The 19,315-nt window shown below is 46.3% G+C and overlaps 1 protein-coding gene across 6 annotated transcripts in view; it reads right to left on the bottom strand.

Moving 5' to 3' along the window:
• STK24 (serine/threonine kinase 24) overlaps nt 1-19,315 on the bottom strand; it is a 105,472-nt gene that overhangs the window by 3,650 nt on the left and 82,507 nt on the right. For 4 of the 6 annotated variants that reach the window (XM_090023169.1, XM_090023142.1, XM_090023178.1 and 1 more), the window contains 3 exons: nt 9,074-9,197; nt 7,376-7,444; nt 3,982-4,118 (listed from right to left, as the gene is read on the bottom strand). In XM_090023169.1, the coding sequence (XP_089879295.1) occupies nt 3,982-4,118; nt 7,376-7,444; nt 9,074-9,197 (330 nt within the window). Of the gene's footprint in view, nt 1-3,981; nt 4,119-5,025; nt 5,155-7,375; nt 7,445-9,073; nt 9,198-19,315 lie in introns of those variants that run through there. The other 2 variants (XM_090023162.1, XM_090023152.1) reach the window with 2 other exon arrangements.

Genomic DNA, 19,315 nt, shown 5'->3' with positions numbered 1-19,315 from the left:
ACCCTTGTAACCTGTCTAGGTCTGATTGTAGCCTGTTGCATCCTTCCAATGTACCCACGTCCCCCCACATCTTAAGTGTCATCAGCAAATTTGAACAGGGTGCTTTTTACCCCCTCATCCAAATCGCTGATGAAGATGTTGAACAGTGCGGGCCCGAGGACCGAGCCCTGCAGGACCCCCACTGCCCACATCCTTCCAGGCTGAGAAGGACCCATCCACTACCACCCTCTGGGTGCGGCCCACCAGCCAGTTGGTGACCCATTTGACTGTGTGGGTGTCTACACCACAGCCCCCCAGTTTCTTAATGAGAACAGGGTGAGAGACAGTGTCAAAAGCCTTCCAGAAATCCAGGAAGATTATATCCACTGCTACCCCTGCGTCTAATGATCTGATCGTAAAAGGCCACCAGGTTGGTCTGACAGGACCTGCCACTGATGAACCCATGTTGGTTGCCCCTAAGCATGCAGTCTCCTGCTGGCCCCTCCTGGATGTGTGCCAGCATAATTTTCTAGAACAGCTTGCCTAGGATCAAGGTGAGACTAACCGGCCTATAGTTTCCCGGGTCCTCCTTCCTGCCTTTTTTGAAGATGGGGACCACGCTGGCCCTCTTCCAGTCCTCCGGTACCTCACCAGAGCACCACGAGTGCTCATAAAGCCGTGCCAGGGGACTTGCAATAACCTTGGCCAGTTCCTTTAGAACTCTAGGGTGGAGATCATCTGGGCCGGCTGACTTGAATACGTCCAACCCCTCCAGAAGCTCCCTAACTAAATCCTCACTAACCCGTGGCCCAGGTGTGCCTCCCCCGGGGCCCGAGGGGGGCCCAGCAGGGAGGTGGCTGTTCTGGTCCCTACTTAGGAAGACGGAGGCAAAGAAATCGTTAAACATGTTAGCTTTGCCGTCTGGTGTGACGACCAAGTTTCCCATGTCGTCCTGCAAGGGCCCCACATTACCCGGGGACTTTCTTTTTACCCCCTACGTATTTAAAAAAAGACTTCTTATTGTCTTTAATCTGTGAAGCTAGCCCCAGTTCCATCTCTGCCTTGGCCTTCCTAACTGCCCCCCTACATCCCCAAGGGGGATGTAGCTAAAACTGACATACGAATGTGCTCAAAAAAGCCTATTAAACAGAAACGTTTTTGTTTTTGTGGAGTTTTATAAAGCTGAACACAATTCAGAAAACATTTTGATCAACTCCTCATGTTCAATTTTTAATATCCAAAGAGTATGAGTCTGCTCTACCAGAATGCTAAATTAGACTAAAATAAGATACTGATAAGCCTTTTCAACTGTCATTATTCCAACAGGGGTACAAGTCAACTTAGAGAAAAATACTTTAAAAAAATATACGGCAATGAAAATTGAAAATTCACTGGACAGGGTGGGGCCGGGTGACTTCACCTTTTAGAAAAGCTAATTTAACTAAAAATTAGCTAAAACTAAATTAGAAAAGCTAATTTAACATTCACTGCATTTATTATAATTTCAATAACTGAGGAATACTGTGCGTTCCCAAAACTTATTTTGTGCAATTACAGTTACATAGCAATTTTGAGATCTATATTAATACATTTCCTCATTCAAAGAGTTTACTGTCACAGTAAGATAATATTTTTAATACTAGTTCCTTACTATTCTAGGAAAACTTACAATATTTGACAACTGACTAGATGGTACCTCCTGTAAAACATCTACTTTAAAAATGTTATTCACAACTTAAATTCTTCCTGCATGAAAATTTGGTATATAAACAAATATCTACACAGCCATATTTGTATTTTAACTGTGAAAAATACATTTCCTTAGAGGATTTATACACAGTATTTTCAAGTGTTGAGGCATCCTGAAAAAGACTAGTTTCTCACTAACTTATTCTCTGCTCCACCCAAGACAGAAAACTGCATATAAATCATCCATTCTTCATGATCATTAAATATGGCACCTATAGGTGTCAGAGTTTTTGATCTCTTTAGAAAAATGTTTGTTCTTTAATAGTAAAGCCAAATACATCAGTCAATGAACAGGTTTACTCTAGATTTCAAAAAGCAGTTTCATAAATTACAAAATTTCCATTGTTTTTTAATTTTACAGCCATATATAAAGTAGCTGTGCTTACATATAAACACATGAAAGCAACATGCATCATTTTAACCATGGATATTGAGTTATCAGTGTCTGGAGATTTCTGTACAATAGTCATACTTTTATTTTGTGAGACCCCTTTATACAATATAAAACTTTATGCAGTGTATTTTAAACTCTTGAATTATTCACTGCAATTTACAAATTTAAGTTCAGCCGAAGATAGCATCGTCTTAACAAATACAAAAAATACAACACACATAAAAAGTATCAAAACAGTTTCTTCACTACATTCCACTTTCAATATTAAACACAATATTAAACACAAAATTTCTTGAAATACTCTCCATTTCTACCAAAAAATGTAGAATCATTGCAGGTAACAAGGATGGGAGTTATTAAATAAAAAAGGGTACTGGATAGCTGCATATACTAAGGTCTCAATTTGCAAATCATTAATCACAAGTGGTATTTTACATCAGTTGCTCATGTAAGTAAGAGCTATTTACATGATTAACCATTTGCAGGAACTGGTTTTAAATACAATTAGGGAAGAATTAAAAATGCAGCAAACAACTGTGGCAATTCTAGCATCAGAGACAACAGAATGCTGAGGAGTATTTCATTAAAGCAAAAGAAGTGAGATGTTAATAAATATTACAAAGAAGCCTTCTATTTTGTAAAATTGCTTTTAATTTTTAAAAGTATTTACATTCTTAGGAAAAGGCATGTAACTGGTTGCAGTCTCCTTACATCACCACTTCGACTTTTCTGAATGAAAATTTTTAAGAGTTATTGCACAACAGAAGGGAAGGTGGACAAAACCTTTTAACATGGTTTGAACTTCCCCCTAAATGTCACATTACTACAGTGATCATGCATGCAAAATTGTGAAGCAGAAAAATGATGATCTAAAATTTTGTGGAAAAAAAATTGTTGGAATGGAAATGTTTTGTACCCTGAATAATAATGGGCAAAAACAGAACTTATCCATTTTACTTGAATCCAATATTATAATATACACACAATTCCCATTGGGTGAATATCTTTAAATTTGGAATCTTCCATTAGATGGCATAATGAGGGGAAAGAAAGAGGGATTTAAATTTATGCCTTGATCTTTTTCCTTTCCAACAGGAAATACCAAAACAGTCATGAGATTTCAATTATTTAAGTGCCTTTTATACGTATACACATGCTGCCCATTAATCCCTTGTGCAGATCTCTCAGCAGCTTCATACAGCCACCATTTCAAAACAGTCCATTTTTAAATAGCTCATGACAGCTGTTCTATTTCTAGAAGCTAGGATGGCACTGAGACAATTTACAGCATGAGTGACTATATATCCAGTGAAGACAGGAAAATTAAAGTTCCTGACAGATCCAGAATCTCTGCTATTAAACAATGAAATATTAAGAGCAGGGGCCAGCCTGCAAAAAAGTTGGATCTAGCTGAGGAAGTCTGACCTAGCTCAGGGAGAAGAGACTGGGTGGTGTGCAATTAACATCACAGAACCTTCTGTTCCCTCCGCAGCACCCTCCACAGCCCTCCCTGCTGCTCTCTCATGCCTGTGCTTACCCTTCTGCATAGGAACCTGGTCACAATGTCTGGCCCACAGCAGCAAAACATTGCCAACTCCTATTTATGGACACTTTATAATAAACTAAGCAGAAATCCATACTTTTAATCTTTTGATGCACTGACAAATATTAAAGAAGCTCATTTAAAATAAGCTCGTTAAAGTAAGACCTGAAGAATGGACTGCATTCAAAAGCTTGTCCAAGTCCACCCCAACCATGCAGCTGGTTCAATAAAAGATCACTCACAAAAACCTTTGCCTCTTGCAAAATAAGCCAGGCAATTTTTCATAAGTCTAAATACAATGATGCTTTTTTGTTACCTCTGAAGCCGTTGTACAAGTTGTGATACCATCGTATCTGAGATCCCTGGACAAGCTTCCTCAGCTAAATAAATAGCTTCTCTCAGTTCTTCTATGGATCCCATGTTGCCACCACATGCCTGACTTTTCTCTTTCAACTAAAATGGCAAAATACATTCATTAGTAAGAAAAATACTTGTATATATAATAATGCAAATATTTGTTGCAGTTACAGATCTGGTAAACAACCATTATGCAACAGGAGTAAAATAATCTCTAGACTTCACCTTCAGCATTCTTTTCAGCTATTTAAATTAAAAAAAAAACCTATCAATGAATGTGTTGCAAACAGTTTAAATAGCAGCAATACCACATTTGCAATTTTATCAAGTCATGACACTTATCCATTTAACAGCAAAATGGGATCTGATCCCTACATCTGCACCTCCTGCACTGCCACAAGTGTATGGTAGGACACATGATTTGGGGTTTTGGAAATCAATGCCCATACTATTACTACTTGCCAGTGCAAGGGGAGCCTGTGATTTTGATTTGCACTGGGAAACTGAAAGCTGGGTATCTTCAGCTGGCATGAATGGTACAGTCCCAGAGTTGGGGCCAACAATCAGCTGACTGTCAGTCCCAGCATGGAACAGCACTAGAGCCAGTCTGAGATTCTGGTGCAGTCCCAGGGCTGGGACTATCAGCCACATAAGAACTGGGTGCCGTTGTCCAGAATCTGGTTGTACATCCGTCCCAGATCCCCAGTGCTTGGGAATCAAGCCTTCATTAAGCCTTCACATTGCCTCCAGATTGCTGTTCCCCATGTTGGACACCTGTTTTATGGACTGCTTGCTCCGGTGAGAGTCCCCGATGCAGTTCCCACTACCCCAATGCCAAGACCAGCCCAACTACACTGCTCTGCTCTCTCATAGCCAACACAGCTTATGCCTCCCCCCCCTCCTCCCCCCCCACTAACAGACCTACACTCTAACCTCTGGCCCTTACACCTATAACTCAGGCAGGAACTGCCTCTGGGAGCTGTCTTCAAGTGCATGGCCTCACCCCTACCACATGTCCTCTCTCTCACTGGTGGCTGTCGATGCCCCTCAAACTGTTCTTGGGTTGGTGTCCAGGAATAGCTTCAACAAAAGTAGATGTGCACGAATACATCGGTCTGACATCAGATCGGCACTGATATAAAGAAAATTGATTGTATCAAAAAACTGACCTGACGTGGCCAATAATTTAGCCGATAAATACCCATGCACGCGCACAACCGCAGTGCAAAAGGTAGGCAGCACAGAGCACAGCCGAGCAACTTGGAGACCTGCATCCCACTGGTAATTCTGGTGTGGTGGATGGGGAGGGAAGGAGCATGGGGGGCAGATCAACATGCTGGGTGCTGCCCAGCCAGGGCACGGGACAGAGCCATGGCTTGTCTGGGGAGGCGCAGGGAGAGGGGTGGTGCCTCCCACTGCTGCGTGCACCCTGGGAGGTGTGTGCCCCTGGATCTGTGGGGGGGGGGGCAGGGAGGAAATGCCGCTGCAGGCTGGGGCTGCACTGGGTTCTTCCTGGTGCGTGGGGGCTACAGGGCTGTGCTCAGGGCAGGCGGTAGCAGCAGCACTAGGAGGAGGGTAAACCAGAATTTGGGGTGGCTGCAGCCCCCCCCTCTCCCATGTAAGCCTCCTCTCAGCACCACCACCACCCGCCCCAAGTGCAGCTCCCATGTGCCAGGAAGAGCCTGACCCCAAGCCCACAGGGGCATCTCTCCCCAGGCCCCCCTCCCCTCCCCACAGTGCCCTCCAGGGGTGCATGAAGCAACAGGGGCCCTACCCCCCTGCCCACGACCCCCAAATGAACCATGGCTTCATCTCACGCCCTCCCCTGGCTGGGCAGTACCGACCCCAGCCTCAACGCCACTTCCTCCTTCACCGCAGAGGCCTTGATCTGCTCCGCTACACCCCTTCCCTCCCCCCTCCCCATCTACCACAACAGACTTACCAGCTACATGCTGCTGTATTGGAAATTAGATCAGTATCAGCCAATATGCTTCCTTAAAAATTGGCTATTGGTATCAGCCCCCAAAATCTCTATCAGTGCACCTCTAAACAAAAGGTAGCAAAGGGGAAGAGTTGCAAGGATCCTGAAACAGAGGCATGGGAGGATTACAGAAGATGTTTGTTAACAGCAATATGGACAGTGAAATGTCCTTCACCCACAGAAGCACACGATCCCTTTACTAAATTCAGTCCTAACATCATCTCCATTAGGAAATAAAATGCTGGATGGCAGGCTGACTCCACACTGAGTCTAAATGACCTTATGAGCAGAGACCACTGTGCTATACGGTATCTGATGGGCAAGCCTGTCCTGCCATACTATGCTTAATAACCCTGCTGTGTGGCATGGAAAACTCCTAGGATCTTCCTCAGGAACAGAACTCCTTTTAGTAGAGCAATACTCTTGTAATGCCCACACAGGCAATACAGCAAAGTCCAAAAATGCTGTTTAGAAGAAAATATGGTCCCTATATTAGCAAAGACAGGGTGGATGAGCATGCTTTAATATGAACACAGTTCTACAAACTTATTTAAAATAAGTGTCTCTACATACCACTGTGCCTTCCCTTTTAATATACTTAAATAAATATTCTATAGAATATTTGCAAAATTCTATAAATGTCTGCCACATTCCAGTACAAATCTAGAATTTTTCCCTCTCTAAAAGTGAACCTTAAAAGATTAAAAACTGCTAACATCTGGTGGCCTGGTCAATCTAGCCTAAGTTGAGAAGACTGAGAAGCCCGAGTCCAGGTTGGGCAAAATGGCCCAGTAACGCGAAAAACTGAACACTGCACCCCTTACACGCTCCTCTCTTTAATACTTTAACTGTTCCTTTACTGTCTCTCCTTGTTATCTTTTTCATGAAGTGGCTTTGGAGAAGCAAGCACTATTGTAAGCAAAAAAACTTAAACTGAAAAAAAAAAAAAAAAAAAAAAGGTACCAATAAACCTGAATGCTACGGCTGGACCATCAGGAAAATTAACCCATTTGTTTCAAACTGGTTACAGCAGTGCAGGCCAACCTTTGCCAGGTTTGCCACAAATTAAACCCCACTCTGATCTCCTTCCCCTATACAATATGCTACTCTGCCTTCTGTTCCCTATGTAATCTACCACTTCTTTCTGCTTCCTGCCCTGTGCTCCTCACTTGATCTACTGCCAATGCCATCTGTCCCCTCCCCTATTTGCCACAGAGGCTGCCTGTGTCACTTGTGGCAGATGTGCTTTAAGTTGAACACTTTGGTTATATACTTATGTACTTTTTTATCACCATCATTCCTGAGTATCATCATCATTCCTCTGAGCCAAAATGATTTTACAAATAATTACGTTTTCAGAATATTATCTTACCTCTATAAATAAAGGAGATATAATTGTAGATAAGCACTGAGAGAAAGGCCGCTTTGGAATATTTTTTTCCTTTAGGAGGTGGAAAGGGAAAAAAAAAAGATGAAGAATCAGTAACATGACTGCAATTAAACACATGCAATTCACACTGCAGTTTCAAGCAATCCCAATATCCTCAGTACTTTCAATTGTTGCTCAACATAAATTACTTGCTCTAATCAACTTGATATAAATAAAAACACCATTATGTACATGTGCAAACAAATATGAAGAGCTAAAATATTTAGGGCAAGATTTGCTGAGGAAGGGCTATCCATGTTTGGCGCGCTTCTCAGTACAGAAGCACGTGCTGCAGTGGCAGCCCTGCCCCACAAATCCCCCCACTGTATAGGCTGGGCTAGTGGCACACAGCCCCCCACAGCCTCTGCCGTGTGGGTAGCTGTGGCAGCAGAACACAGCCCTCAGCCCCACACCATACAAGCACGTACCCCTGGGCTCTCCCCTTTGCATGCAATAACACAAGAAGAGGCCATCAGGGCCTGCAAGCTGCTTGCAAGTCCTTCACAGGCCTCCAGTGCACTAAGGGGTGTGCACTTTATGTTCCCATACCTAAAAGTTAAGTGTCCTGCTTTGAAGGCAGGTTGATCAAACCAGACAATTCAAGCACCTGAGTTCCCTATTACTTTTACATGGGAACAGTTAGGCACTATGATGCAAGCAAATGGACAACTAAAGCTGGCCAACAGAAAGTGCTGGAGACAGTGGTATGCCTGGAATTCCACCTCTCTCCCAGGCTTAGACAGCTACCTTCAGTCCTAAATTGGGTGCCTATGTGACAGTGAGATTCATCACATAAAACCTGCACTTGGGCTTAAGTGCCAAAATAACCCCTTTCAGTACAGACAACTGGCTAACATTAACAAAAAACCCAAAAACACACTCTCTCTCTCCTCCCCTGGTTACAGCATTCATCCATGAAGCAGAAATTTGGTTTCTATGCCCTCTTCACACGGAAGATGTTCAAATCAACAACTCCTATGTTTCATAAGAGTGCTCTAACTACAGAAGTAGAAGCTGCACTGGGTTGCTGAAGCTAGGCCTTATGCAAAAAAGACTGCAAGCTCCATAATGTCAGAGACAAACAAAGTAAGAGGGAGTAAAAGTGTAACCGAGAAAAAGGGAATCCTGGAATCTGGTTCTAACACGCTAGGCATTTTTCATTATTCACTGGATAAAATGAGTTCTGGAGTACAGAAGAAAACACGAGTTCTTTATTGAATATCATGCTTAGCTCCTATTGTTTTAATAATGAATAACATTATTAAATCAGTTGTTTTGCAACTGTCCATATCTACAAAACCAATGCGGTTTGAAGTATGTTCCCTGTGACTAATTAAATTAATAAAATTGTCTTGAGAATGACAAATGTGCATTATGAAAAAAGTTTTTCTGGAGAATGTACAGTAAAGCTGAATAAACCACTCCATATTTTCTTGGCAGGTGCAAAGTTTGTAAGTGGAGAGTTACTGATATTATAGTTGTCATGAAAAAAAATCTAATGCTTATTTATAGGGAAGAAAAAAAACTCAAGCCAAGACTAAAACACTAATACAGAACAAAAAATACACTGGACATCGGGCAATATTGTGTTTAGATGTGTATCTTTCTACATACCCTTAATATCAAACATTAATAAAGTACCTTATTTTTTTCTAGCTCTTGTGGCTGGGCTGCTCCATTCTCCAGACTCTTAGGATCCTTTTCTCTAATTGTAAAAATCCAGTCCCCTGAATCACTGCTGCCTGAGGCCTGGCCATCTGTTTCACTTAAAAAAAAAAAAAAACAAAAAAAACCCAAAAAACACAGAATTTTCAGAAATTGCCTTTTATTGACTTACTCTGCCAGACAAATCATAAAACCTCCACCTGAGAGCAAAGTTTGGATAGGCTACTCAGGCCAGTGAACTGAGATTAACATCTGTTGCATTTGTTCTCTCTCCTTCCCCAGGGAGAGAAAAGCATGTAGCCAACCGTCCTGTTTGAGTACAGTATATTTATTAATATACACAGCTACATATTTATATTACAGAAGGGAGTGACACAACAAAGAAGTGATTCTTGTACTTAGAGTGGGAGATGGTGAGCTCTATACTGGCTGTAAAACAATAGGGAAGCTGAAACAGAAAACTTCCCAAGTCACTGAGTCCAGTTCCCTGTATTTATGGGCGATCATTTGTTCAAGGAGACACCTGCTCTGTCACCCCACTTCTCCCAATCACACAAGACAGACAGAATTACTGATAAAAAAAAAATTGTATTGTGCCACAGAAAGAAAGTAGGACAGACAAAGGGGCCACTTAAATGCTTAGGCCACTAGAAAGGCAGGGTATATGTTGGGTAAAATATGCTCAGATGACCCCAGAGAGTAGACCACATATTACATTATAGGAGGAAAGCAAAAATCCCAGTTGTCCTTGCTAATCTGGTATGGGCAAAGATTCCTTTCCTGACACCAAATCCAGGCCCTTGAGAGGTTTCTCAGTATCATTTGAGACTGCCAGTGCATGCAGGCCAATTTCCCACATCTAGGTACAAACAGTTTCTAGGGTCGGAAGGGACCTGAACAGATCATCTAGTCCGACCCCCTGCCATGGCAGGAAAGAGTACTGGGGTCAAACAACCCCAGCAAGGTGTTCATCTAACCTCCTTTAAAAAACCCCCAGGGTAGGAGCCAGCACCACATCCCTTGGCAGCTGGTTCCAGACCCTAGCCGCCCTGACTGTGAAGTAGCGCCTCCTGATATCTAACCTAAACCTACCCTCTGCCAGCTTATGACCGTTATTCCTGGTCACTCCTGGCGGTGCTCGGGGAAACAGTGACTTCCCCAATGCCTGCTGATCCCCCCTGACTAGTTTATAACAGGCCACTAGATCCCCCCTCAGCCTTCTCTTGTGGAGGCTGAACAGGTTCAGGTCCCGTAGCCTCTCCTCAGAGGGCCTGCCCTGCTGTCCCCTGATCATGCGAGTGGCCCTCCTCTGGACCCTCTCCATGCTGTCGACATCCCTCTTGAAGTGCGGAGCCCAGAACTGGACGCAATACTCCAGCTGCGGCCTGACCAGTGCCGCATAGAGGGGAAGGATCACCTCTTTGGACCTGCTTGAGATGCATCTGTGGATGCATGACAAGATACGGTTGGCCTTCCTAACTGCTCCCCACACTGCCGGCCCATGTTCATCTTGGAGTCAATAACTCCAAGATCCTTTTCCGCCTCTGTGCTGACAAGAGGGGATTTCCCTAACCTGTAGGTGTGGTGCCGGTTGTTCCTCCCGAGGTGCATCACCTTGCACTTGTCTGTGTTGAAACCCATCCTATTCTCATCCGCCCACCCTTGTAACCTGTCTAGGTCTGATTGTATCCTGTTGCTTCCTTCTAGCATGCCCACGTCCCCCCACATCTTGGTGTCATCAGCAAATTTGAACAGGGTGCTTTTTACCCCCTCGTCCAAATCGCTGATGAAGATGTTGAACAGTACGGGCCCGGGGACCGAGCCCTGCGGGACCCCACTGCCCACGTCCTCCCAGGTTGAGAAAGACTCATCTACTACCACCCTCTGGGTGCAGCCCTCCAGCCAGTTGGCGACCCATTTGACTGTGTGGGTGTCTACACCACAGCCCCCCGGTTTCTTAATGAGAACGGGGTGAGAGACAGTGTCAAAAGCCTTCCAGCAGTCCAGGAAGACTATGTCCACTGCTACCCCTGCGTCTAATGATCTGGTGATCTGATCGTAAAAGGCCACCAGGTTGGTCTGACAGGACCTGCCACTGATGAACCCATGTTGGTTGCCCCTAAGCATGCAGTCCCCTGCTGGCCCCTCCTGGATGCGTGCCAGAATAATTTTCTAGAACAGCTTGCCTAGGATCGAGGTAAGACTAACTGGCCTATATGTCCAAGGCTTCAGAGGAAGCTTAAGAGGGGAACACCCCCAAAGAAACTAAATAATGAATTCAAGGCAGGGAAAAAATCAATTCTGTCTGGCCCCAACAGTAGGCCCGTGCAAATCAGCTAGTATTTTGCTTCGGATTCAGCTGATTTGGGGGACAGTGATTCAATTTGGTGATTCGAATCACTGTCCAGAATTACAGTTTCATAGTTAGTAGGGTAGGAAGGGACCTGAGCCAATCATCAAGTCCGACTCCCTGCCATGGCAGGAAAGAGTACTGGGGTCAAACGACGCCGGCAAGGTGACTGTCTAGCCTCCTCTTAAAGACCCCAAGGGTAGGAGCCAGCACCACTTTGCTTGGAAGTTGGTTCCAGATCCTAGCCGCCCTGACTGTGAAGTAGTGCCTCCTGATATCCTCAAATCAGATCCCCCGCCCCCTACTTACCGGCACAGAGTCCGGGTCTAGCAGCAACGAGTGGGAACTGCCCAAATTTCCGAAGCTCTCCAAAGCTTTTCGGAGAGCTTCAAATTGATTTGGACCTTTTTTACTGGTCTCCCCATTTCATTCTCATTCAGAGATTCGGCCGCCAAATCGGGCCCAATCTCCTCCGAATCAAATCAGCACCCAAAGCTTTGCACAGCCCTATTCCACAGCACTATGTAGATCCTTTGAAGCATGAGATTAAAAGTCACCTCCCACAAAGAAGCAACCTGCAGAGAGATCAAGTCTCCTTTCAGCTTCCTAGTGGGATACCAAACACATGAAGCCAGATATCACAAGCTCCAATACTCCAAAACCACCCTGAAGGGACAGAAAGAAAACTAATATTTGGTGGTCACCAGAAGCAAGGGTTCTTGTCCTGAAAGCAGTATTTTCTGTCACAATTTATGGTATGCATCCCTCTAAGAAAGGCTCATTTTGAAGGGGGGGAAAGTGTGGGAGTATGCTTGTAAATAAGAAAATTGCATGCATCCCTCTAAGAGTCAAACTATTTTGAGCATTAACCAAAACCCCTACCACTTTTCTTGTGTGAAATGAGCAGCATTTTATGCTTGACAAGATTAAATACTGCAGAGAGGTCCAAGAGAATGCAAACAGATAAACTGCCTTGTGTTATTTTATATACAGAGCTCAGGCGCACTACAGTGGTTTCAACTCCACATGCCAGACTAAATGTAGGCTGTTCTGTTTTTAGAGGATTAGTTTCTGTTAGAGGAGTTTGTAGCTGTCTTTTAGTTGATCTTTCTATGACTTTATTCAGGAATAGGAAGTTTAAAAAAGTGGACATTATTTGGCTAGAATCAGTGTGTTCTGGGTAAATTACTTAACTTTTGGTCAAATTATTTTGAGTTTGAAAGAGGAACAACAGATTCCGTCTATAAAACTGTTTAGTCAGAGTGCCATCAGTCAGTGATTAGGAAGGAATCAGGAAAGTCCAGGATCAGATTCACAAGTCTGGGTTCAATATGGTACCCAAAACTTCTTGAAAAGAACTGTAAAAAAATTTTTAAACACTCCAAGCATTGCATCTTATTGTTTAACCAGGTATACTTTGAATGAAATTTACCAAGAACTGTTCATCACTGGAAGTTTTACTATGAACAACAGTGGGACTTGGTGAGGTCTGCTGAGACCCAATGAGGCCTACAATAAGTATTCTTAGAAATTGCATTCTGTGTATTGAGTACAAGATGACAGAAAAGAAAACTAGATGCTTAAAACTGAATATCTGAAGCATTTATAAAAGTGTTACAGAAACTAACTGCAAAATGGCTGCCCACATTGCTTCTCTGTGACAAAGTAGGAAACTACACAACAGCAGGGAACACTAATGGTGTTACTGTTGAATGCCCCCACGTTCTCACCCTGGAGGCAAAAAGTGACAGAAATGGAAGGAAACAAGACCAAGAAATCTGTGGTCCAAACATCCTTTTATAATCTATGAAGATCTATGGCTGGGTGGAGGAATACACATAGAGCTGCACATCCACAGTGGATGAACTCTCGGCAGAGTGCCTGAACACAGCCCCAGTAAATGACAGCATTGACAACTGAGGTCATGGCTGCTGTGTGAACAGATGAATGTGCATTTCTGAACTAATGAAGGAAGTAGGCATAAGCACTATCTGTATCTACATTAATTGCACGTGATCACCAGAAAGTGAGCACCAAAGCAACTGAAAGACTCAGATAAACAACAACATAGGTGCATACCTAACTTCTCCAATATGTACAGACAGGTGATGGGTTCCTTCTTGCACTGTCACCAGGGACAAGACCTGGGTCCACCACTACGATGCCAAAAGCAAAAGGCAGAGCACAGAGTGGAACCAGGTATTGTCACCACTGCTCAAGAAATTCCATGCCCAACTATCTTCTGGCAGTCTTACTCACCCTATTTTGGAATTACATGAGACCACTCCTTATCCTTTTCCTCAAGCAGGGTCACGGCCAACAGAAATGCTTACTGCCATGTTCTCCAAACCGCCTGAAGCCAGACCAAGTGGCAGAGAAAGCTCAACCAAGGTGTTCCGCTCCACCATGACAACGCAAGGCTTTGCACAGACCGGACTTTGAAATCTTATTACATTCACCTTACAGTCCCAAATCTGGTGCTAAGTGATTATCACAGCCTTGAAGAAGTCTCTGCGGGTGCAGATTTGCCAGTGATGCAGAGATCCAAGTCATGGTGCTGAAGTGGCTGGCACAACCAAAAAGCTTCTTGGCAGATGATAACACGGTAGACATCAGGAGGTGCTACTTCACAGTCAGGGTGGCTAGGATCTGGAACCAACTTCCAAGCGAAGTGGTGCTGGCTCCTACCCTGGGGGTCTTAAAGACGAGGCTTGACAATCACCTTGCTGGGGTCATTTGACCCCAGTACTCTTTCCTGCCATGGCAGGGGGTTGGACTTGATGATCTGCTCAGGTCCTTTCTGACCCTACTAACTATGAAACTATGAGATGCTCTCAAGAAAAATGTGACTCACTGGAATACCTGTGCTGCAAAGCAAAGCCGCGATGTAGAGAAGTGATGTGGCCAAGTAAATGATCATCGCACAAAACATGAGAGGCAAAAGGTCAGGTGGGGAACAGAGAACAACTGAACTAGGAGGCAGGGAGGCATGACTAGGACTTGCAGGGCCAAAAAAAAAGATAAGAAACCAAGGAAGTCAAGAGGGAGATAAAGAAATGGAGCAAAGACAAGGTTGAAGGCAATCGGGCAGAAGAGGTGGAAGTGATGAGTAAAAAGACCAGAGGGGTCTATACCCACCAAAGCAAAGATTTCATGATTTCATAATTCTTACTGTCAGCAAATATCAGTGAATCCCACTGGCAAAGCATCCCATCCTCCTTTCATGCAGGATGACTTTAAGCTCTGTCCGTGACTGGGATCCAAGTGGTCCAAGTGACTGGGATCTCAAGAGGCTCCAAATCTCCTGATTACCACACACACAAAGCTACCTTAAGGAATACTGAGTTGCCTGTACAACCCTTAATTGTACCCTTTTGGACATATACATTATGACAGTATCGTTACAGAACATATTCTACTAGAGGTGCACCTTTAGAGATTTTTTGGACCAGTACTGATGGCCAATTTTTAGTGAGCCATATTGGCTGATACCAATCCAATTCCAATATGAAGCCAGGCAGCTTGGAGAGTGGCATCTGGCTGGTAAGTCTGTTGTAGGGGAAGGAGGAGAGAAGGGGTGTGCATCAGGGTCTGGGGGGGGTCTGCTTCCACTGCTATGCGCTCCCCAGGGCACCAATGACACGGCTCGGAGCCCCCCCAGCCAGGTCATGAGGTGCTACAGGGAGTTGGGAGCGGGGCTTCGGGGTCTGGGAGCTCAGGTGGTGTTTTCGTCCATCCTCCCAGTCTCGGGCTATGGGCTGAGGAGGGACAGGAGGATCCATGCGGTCAACCAAAGACTGCGGCGCTGGTGTCATCAGGAAGGCTTTGGCTTCCTTGACCACAGCCTGCTCTTTGGCAAGAGAGGCAGCGAGCTGCTGGGAAGAGATGGCCTCCACCTCTCTCCCCGCTGGGGAGGAGGCTCTTCTCAGTCAGGCTGGCTGACCTGTTCCACCGGGCTTTAAACTAAGCCCGCTGGGGGATGGGGGGAATACTGCCACTGCTGGCCCGCTAAGCGACCCTTGCAAAGCCAGCAGACCAAGGTACTTAAGGGAGACCACCCCTACCCCAGCCCTGGCACAATCTGTGGGCAAGGCAAGAGCCCCCAAGGGCACACTTGCCTGCCTGTACACTAATGCCAGGAGCCTGGGTAACAAGCAGGACGAGCTCGTCCTCCTGCTCAGTGCAAAGAAATATGATGTCATTGGGATAACGGAGACCTAGTGGGACTCCACCCATGACTGGACCACGGGTATAGAGGGCTATACCCTGTACAGGAGGGATCGTGTTGACAAAAGGGGCGGGGGTGTAGCTCTCTATGTGAAGGAAAGCTACATGTCCCTGCAAGCTGATGTTGGCGACCGGCATGGACAGCTAGAGACCCTCTGGGTAAAAATTCGTGGGGAATACAGCACAGGGGACACAATGGTGGGAGTCTACTACAGACCTCCCACTCAAAGTCCCGAGCTTGACCAGGAATTCGCCCGGGAACTGACTGAGGCCGCTTGCTTCAGGACCTTGGTTGTCATGGGTGACTTCAATTACGCGGACATCTCCTGGGAAGATCACTCAGCAAAATCCGAGCGGTCGCAAAGCTTTCTCTCGTGCGTGGATGACCTCTACCTGACTCAAGAAGTCTGTGGGCCAACGAGAGGCAAAGCGCTGCTCGACCTGGTACTGGCTACGGGGGACGACCTAATCGGCGACCTAGTGATCGATGGGAAGCTGGGTGACAGCGACCACGAGCTGATCACCTTCACCATCCGCCGTAAAGCTGGCAAGTCAGTCAGCAACACAGAAGTCCTTGACTTCAGAAAAGCCGACTTTGACAAGCTCAAGAGGCTAGTCAGTCAGGCCCTCAGGGACCATGACCCCAGGGAGATGGGAGTTCAAGAAGAGTGGTTGCTCCTCAAGGAAGCGATCCTCAATGCACAAGCTAAAACTATCCCAACACAGAGGAAAGGCAGCAAGAAGGCACAGCAGCCCCCCTGGCTCTCCAGGGACCTAGCGGACCTCCTGTGGCTAAAAAGGAAAGCCTACAAAGGATGGAGGACAGGATTCACCTCCAAGGAGGATTACTCCACGCTGGTCCAGTCCTGCAGGGAGCAAACCAGGAAAGCCAAGGCTGCAACTGAACTCCAACTAGCTTCAGGCATCAAGGACAACAAAAAGTCCTTTTTTCAGATATGTGGGGAGCCGGAGGAAAAGCAAGGGCAACGTTGGACCCCTGCTAAACCAGATGGGGCAACTGACGCCCCGGAAAAAGCCAACCTATTAAATAGGTACTTTGCGTCAGTCTTTCATCAGTCACATGGGATGCCCATGCCTGCTATGGGACAGGGAAATCTGGGTGAGGGGGATCCCCTACCCTCCATAAATGCTGGCCTCGTGAAGGAACACCTTGAGAAGCTGGATACCTTCAAGTCAGCCGGCCCTGACAATCTGCACCCCAGGGTACTCAAGGAGCTGGTGAGCATCATAGCCCAGCCCCGGCACGGATCTTTGAAAATTCCTGGCGCTCCGGTGTAGTGCCTGAAGACTGGAAGAAGGCCAGTGTGGTGCCGATCTTCAAGAAAGGGAGGAGAGTGGATCCGGCTAACTACAGGCCCATTAGCCTGACTTCTATCCTGGGGAAGATCCTAGAAAAGTTTATTAAGGAGGCCATCCTTGAGGGACTGGCCCAGGCTAACATTCTAAGGGATAGCCAGCATGGGTTTGTTGCGGGTAGGTCTTCTTTGACCAATCTCATTTCCTTCTATGACCAGGTGACCTATCACCTGGACGAGGGAGAAGAGGTTGATGTCATATACTTTGACTTCAAAAAAGCTTTTGATCTGGTATCCCATGATCACCTCTTGGCCAAACTGGCCGGTTGTGGCCTTGGCTCCACCATGATCCGCTGGCTGGGAAACTGGCTCCGTGGTCGGACCCAGAGGGTTGTGATTGATGGCAGTCACTCATTGTGGTGCCCTGTGACCAGTGGGGTCCCTCAAGGCTCTGTCCTGGGACCCATCCTGTTCAATATCTTCATTAATGATGTGGACATTGGAGTCAGGAGTGGACTGGCCAAGTTCACCGATGACACCAAACTTTGGGGCACAGCATCCACGCCAGAGGACAGGCGGGTGATCCAGGCTGACCTGGACAAGCTCAGCAAATGGGCAGACGAGAACCTCATGGTGTTTAACACCGAAAAATGCAAGGTTCTCCACTTTGGGAGGAAAAACCTGCAGCACCCTTATAGGCTCGGCAGTGCTACGTTGGTTAGCACTACAGAAGAAAGAGACTTGGGGGTCATCATTGACCACAAGATGAACATGAGCCTCCAATGCGATGCTGTGGTTAGTAAAGCGACCAAAATGCTGGCTTGCACCCATAGATGTTTCTCGAGCAAATCCCGGGACGTCATTCTCCCCTTGTACTCGGCCTTGGTGAGGCCGCAGGTGGAGTACTGCGTCCAGTTTTGGGCTCCACAATTCAAAAAGGACATGGAGAAGCTTGAGAGAGTCCAGAGGAGAGCCACGCGCATGATCAGAGGTCAGGAAAACAGATCTTACGATGACAGGCTGAGAGCCATGGGACTCTTTAGCCTGGAAAAGCGCAGGCTCAGGGGTGATCTGATGGCCACCTATAAGTTTATCGGGGTGACCACCAGGATCTGGGGGAATGTTTGTTCACCAGAGCGCCCCAAGGGATGACGAGGTCGAACGGTCACAAACTCCTGCAAGACCATTTCAGGCTGGACATAAGGAAGAATTTCTTTACTGTCCAAGCCCCCAAGGTCTGGAACAGTCCGCCAGCGGAGGTGGTTCAAGCACCTACATTGAACACCTTCAAGAGTAAATTGGATGCTTATCTTGCTGGGATCCTATGACCCCAGCTGACTTCCTGCCCTTTGGGCAGGGGGCTGGACTCGATGATCTCCCGAGGTCCCTTCCAGCCCTAATGTCTATGAAATCTATGTCACCCCAGATCTGCGTGTGAGGCGAGTGTGGGCTGCTGCTGTGGGCTGGCACCAGAGCTGGTGTTAGGCTCTTCCTGGCAGGGGACTGGGTTGGCCTGCTTGCAGCAAGTGGGGCAGCATGAGAGGGAGGTTACAGGTGGGGCATGGGGTATGCAGCCAACCCAAAATTCTCTGTAGGCCTCACAACCCCCCTCCCAGTGCTGCCACCCACTCCAGGCATAGTCCCAGTGCAACCCACACCCTCCCCCTTCCCACCTCCGAGCTCAGCACTGCCCTGGCCACAGCAGCAACTTGCCCTCACCCCACACGCAGATCCAGGGGTGCACGCCTCCTTTGCCCTCCCAGGGTGTGTGCAGTGGTGGAAGCTGCACCCCCTCAAATAAGCCACTCATGGCTCTATCCCATGCCCCACCCACGCAGTGCCCGCCCCTGCCCCAGCCCCACTACCCTCCCACACTGCAGGGGCCTCAATCTTCCCGTCCGCACATGCCTTCTCTCACAACAGACTTACCAGCCAGACCCTGCTACTCTCCATGCTACCGGGCTACATTCCTCACCAGCTGCATGCACATGCACAGGGCACTTTATCAGTGGCATCATCAGCCACATTGGCCAAAAAAAGCCAATTGCCAATCGTCAATTTTCCTTATATCGGTGCTGATCTAATATGAGACCAATGCACCTCTATATTCTACTTTTCCTCTAAAGCAGTCTTGCTTTATTCAGTGCAACAGGGTAGACCTATTCAGGGATACATCAGAACTGTGTAGTGAAGGAAACTGTTAATTATGGAAAACAGCTGCAACATGTGGTTTCATTTGTTGCAAAACTTGGACTGCAGAAAGAGGAGGAATAGTCCTACAGTTATGAGATTCTACCCCAGGAACAGAACTTTCTTCCAGACTTA

This window comes from Crocodylus siamensis, chromosome 1 (genome assembly GCF_052110815.1).
Source record: "Crocodylus siamensis isolate JL-2025a chromosome 1, ASM5211081v1, whole genome shotgun sequence".
NCBI classification, from domain to species: Eukaryota; Metazoa; Chordata; order Crocodylia; family Crocodylidae; genus Crocodylus; species Crocodylus siamensis.
Note: the sequence above shows the minus strand (reverse complement) of the source record. Positions and strands in the feature narration are given on the sequence as shown.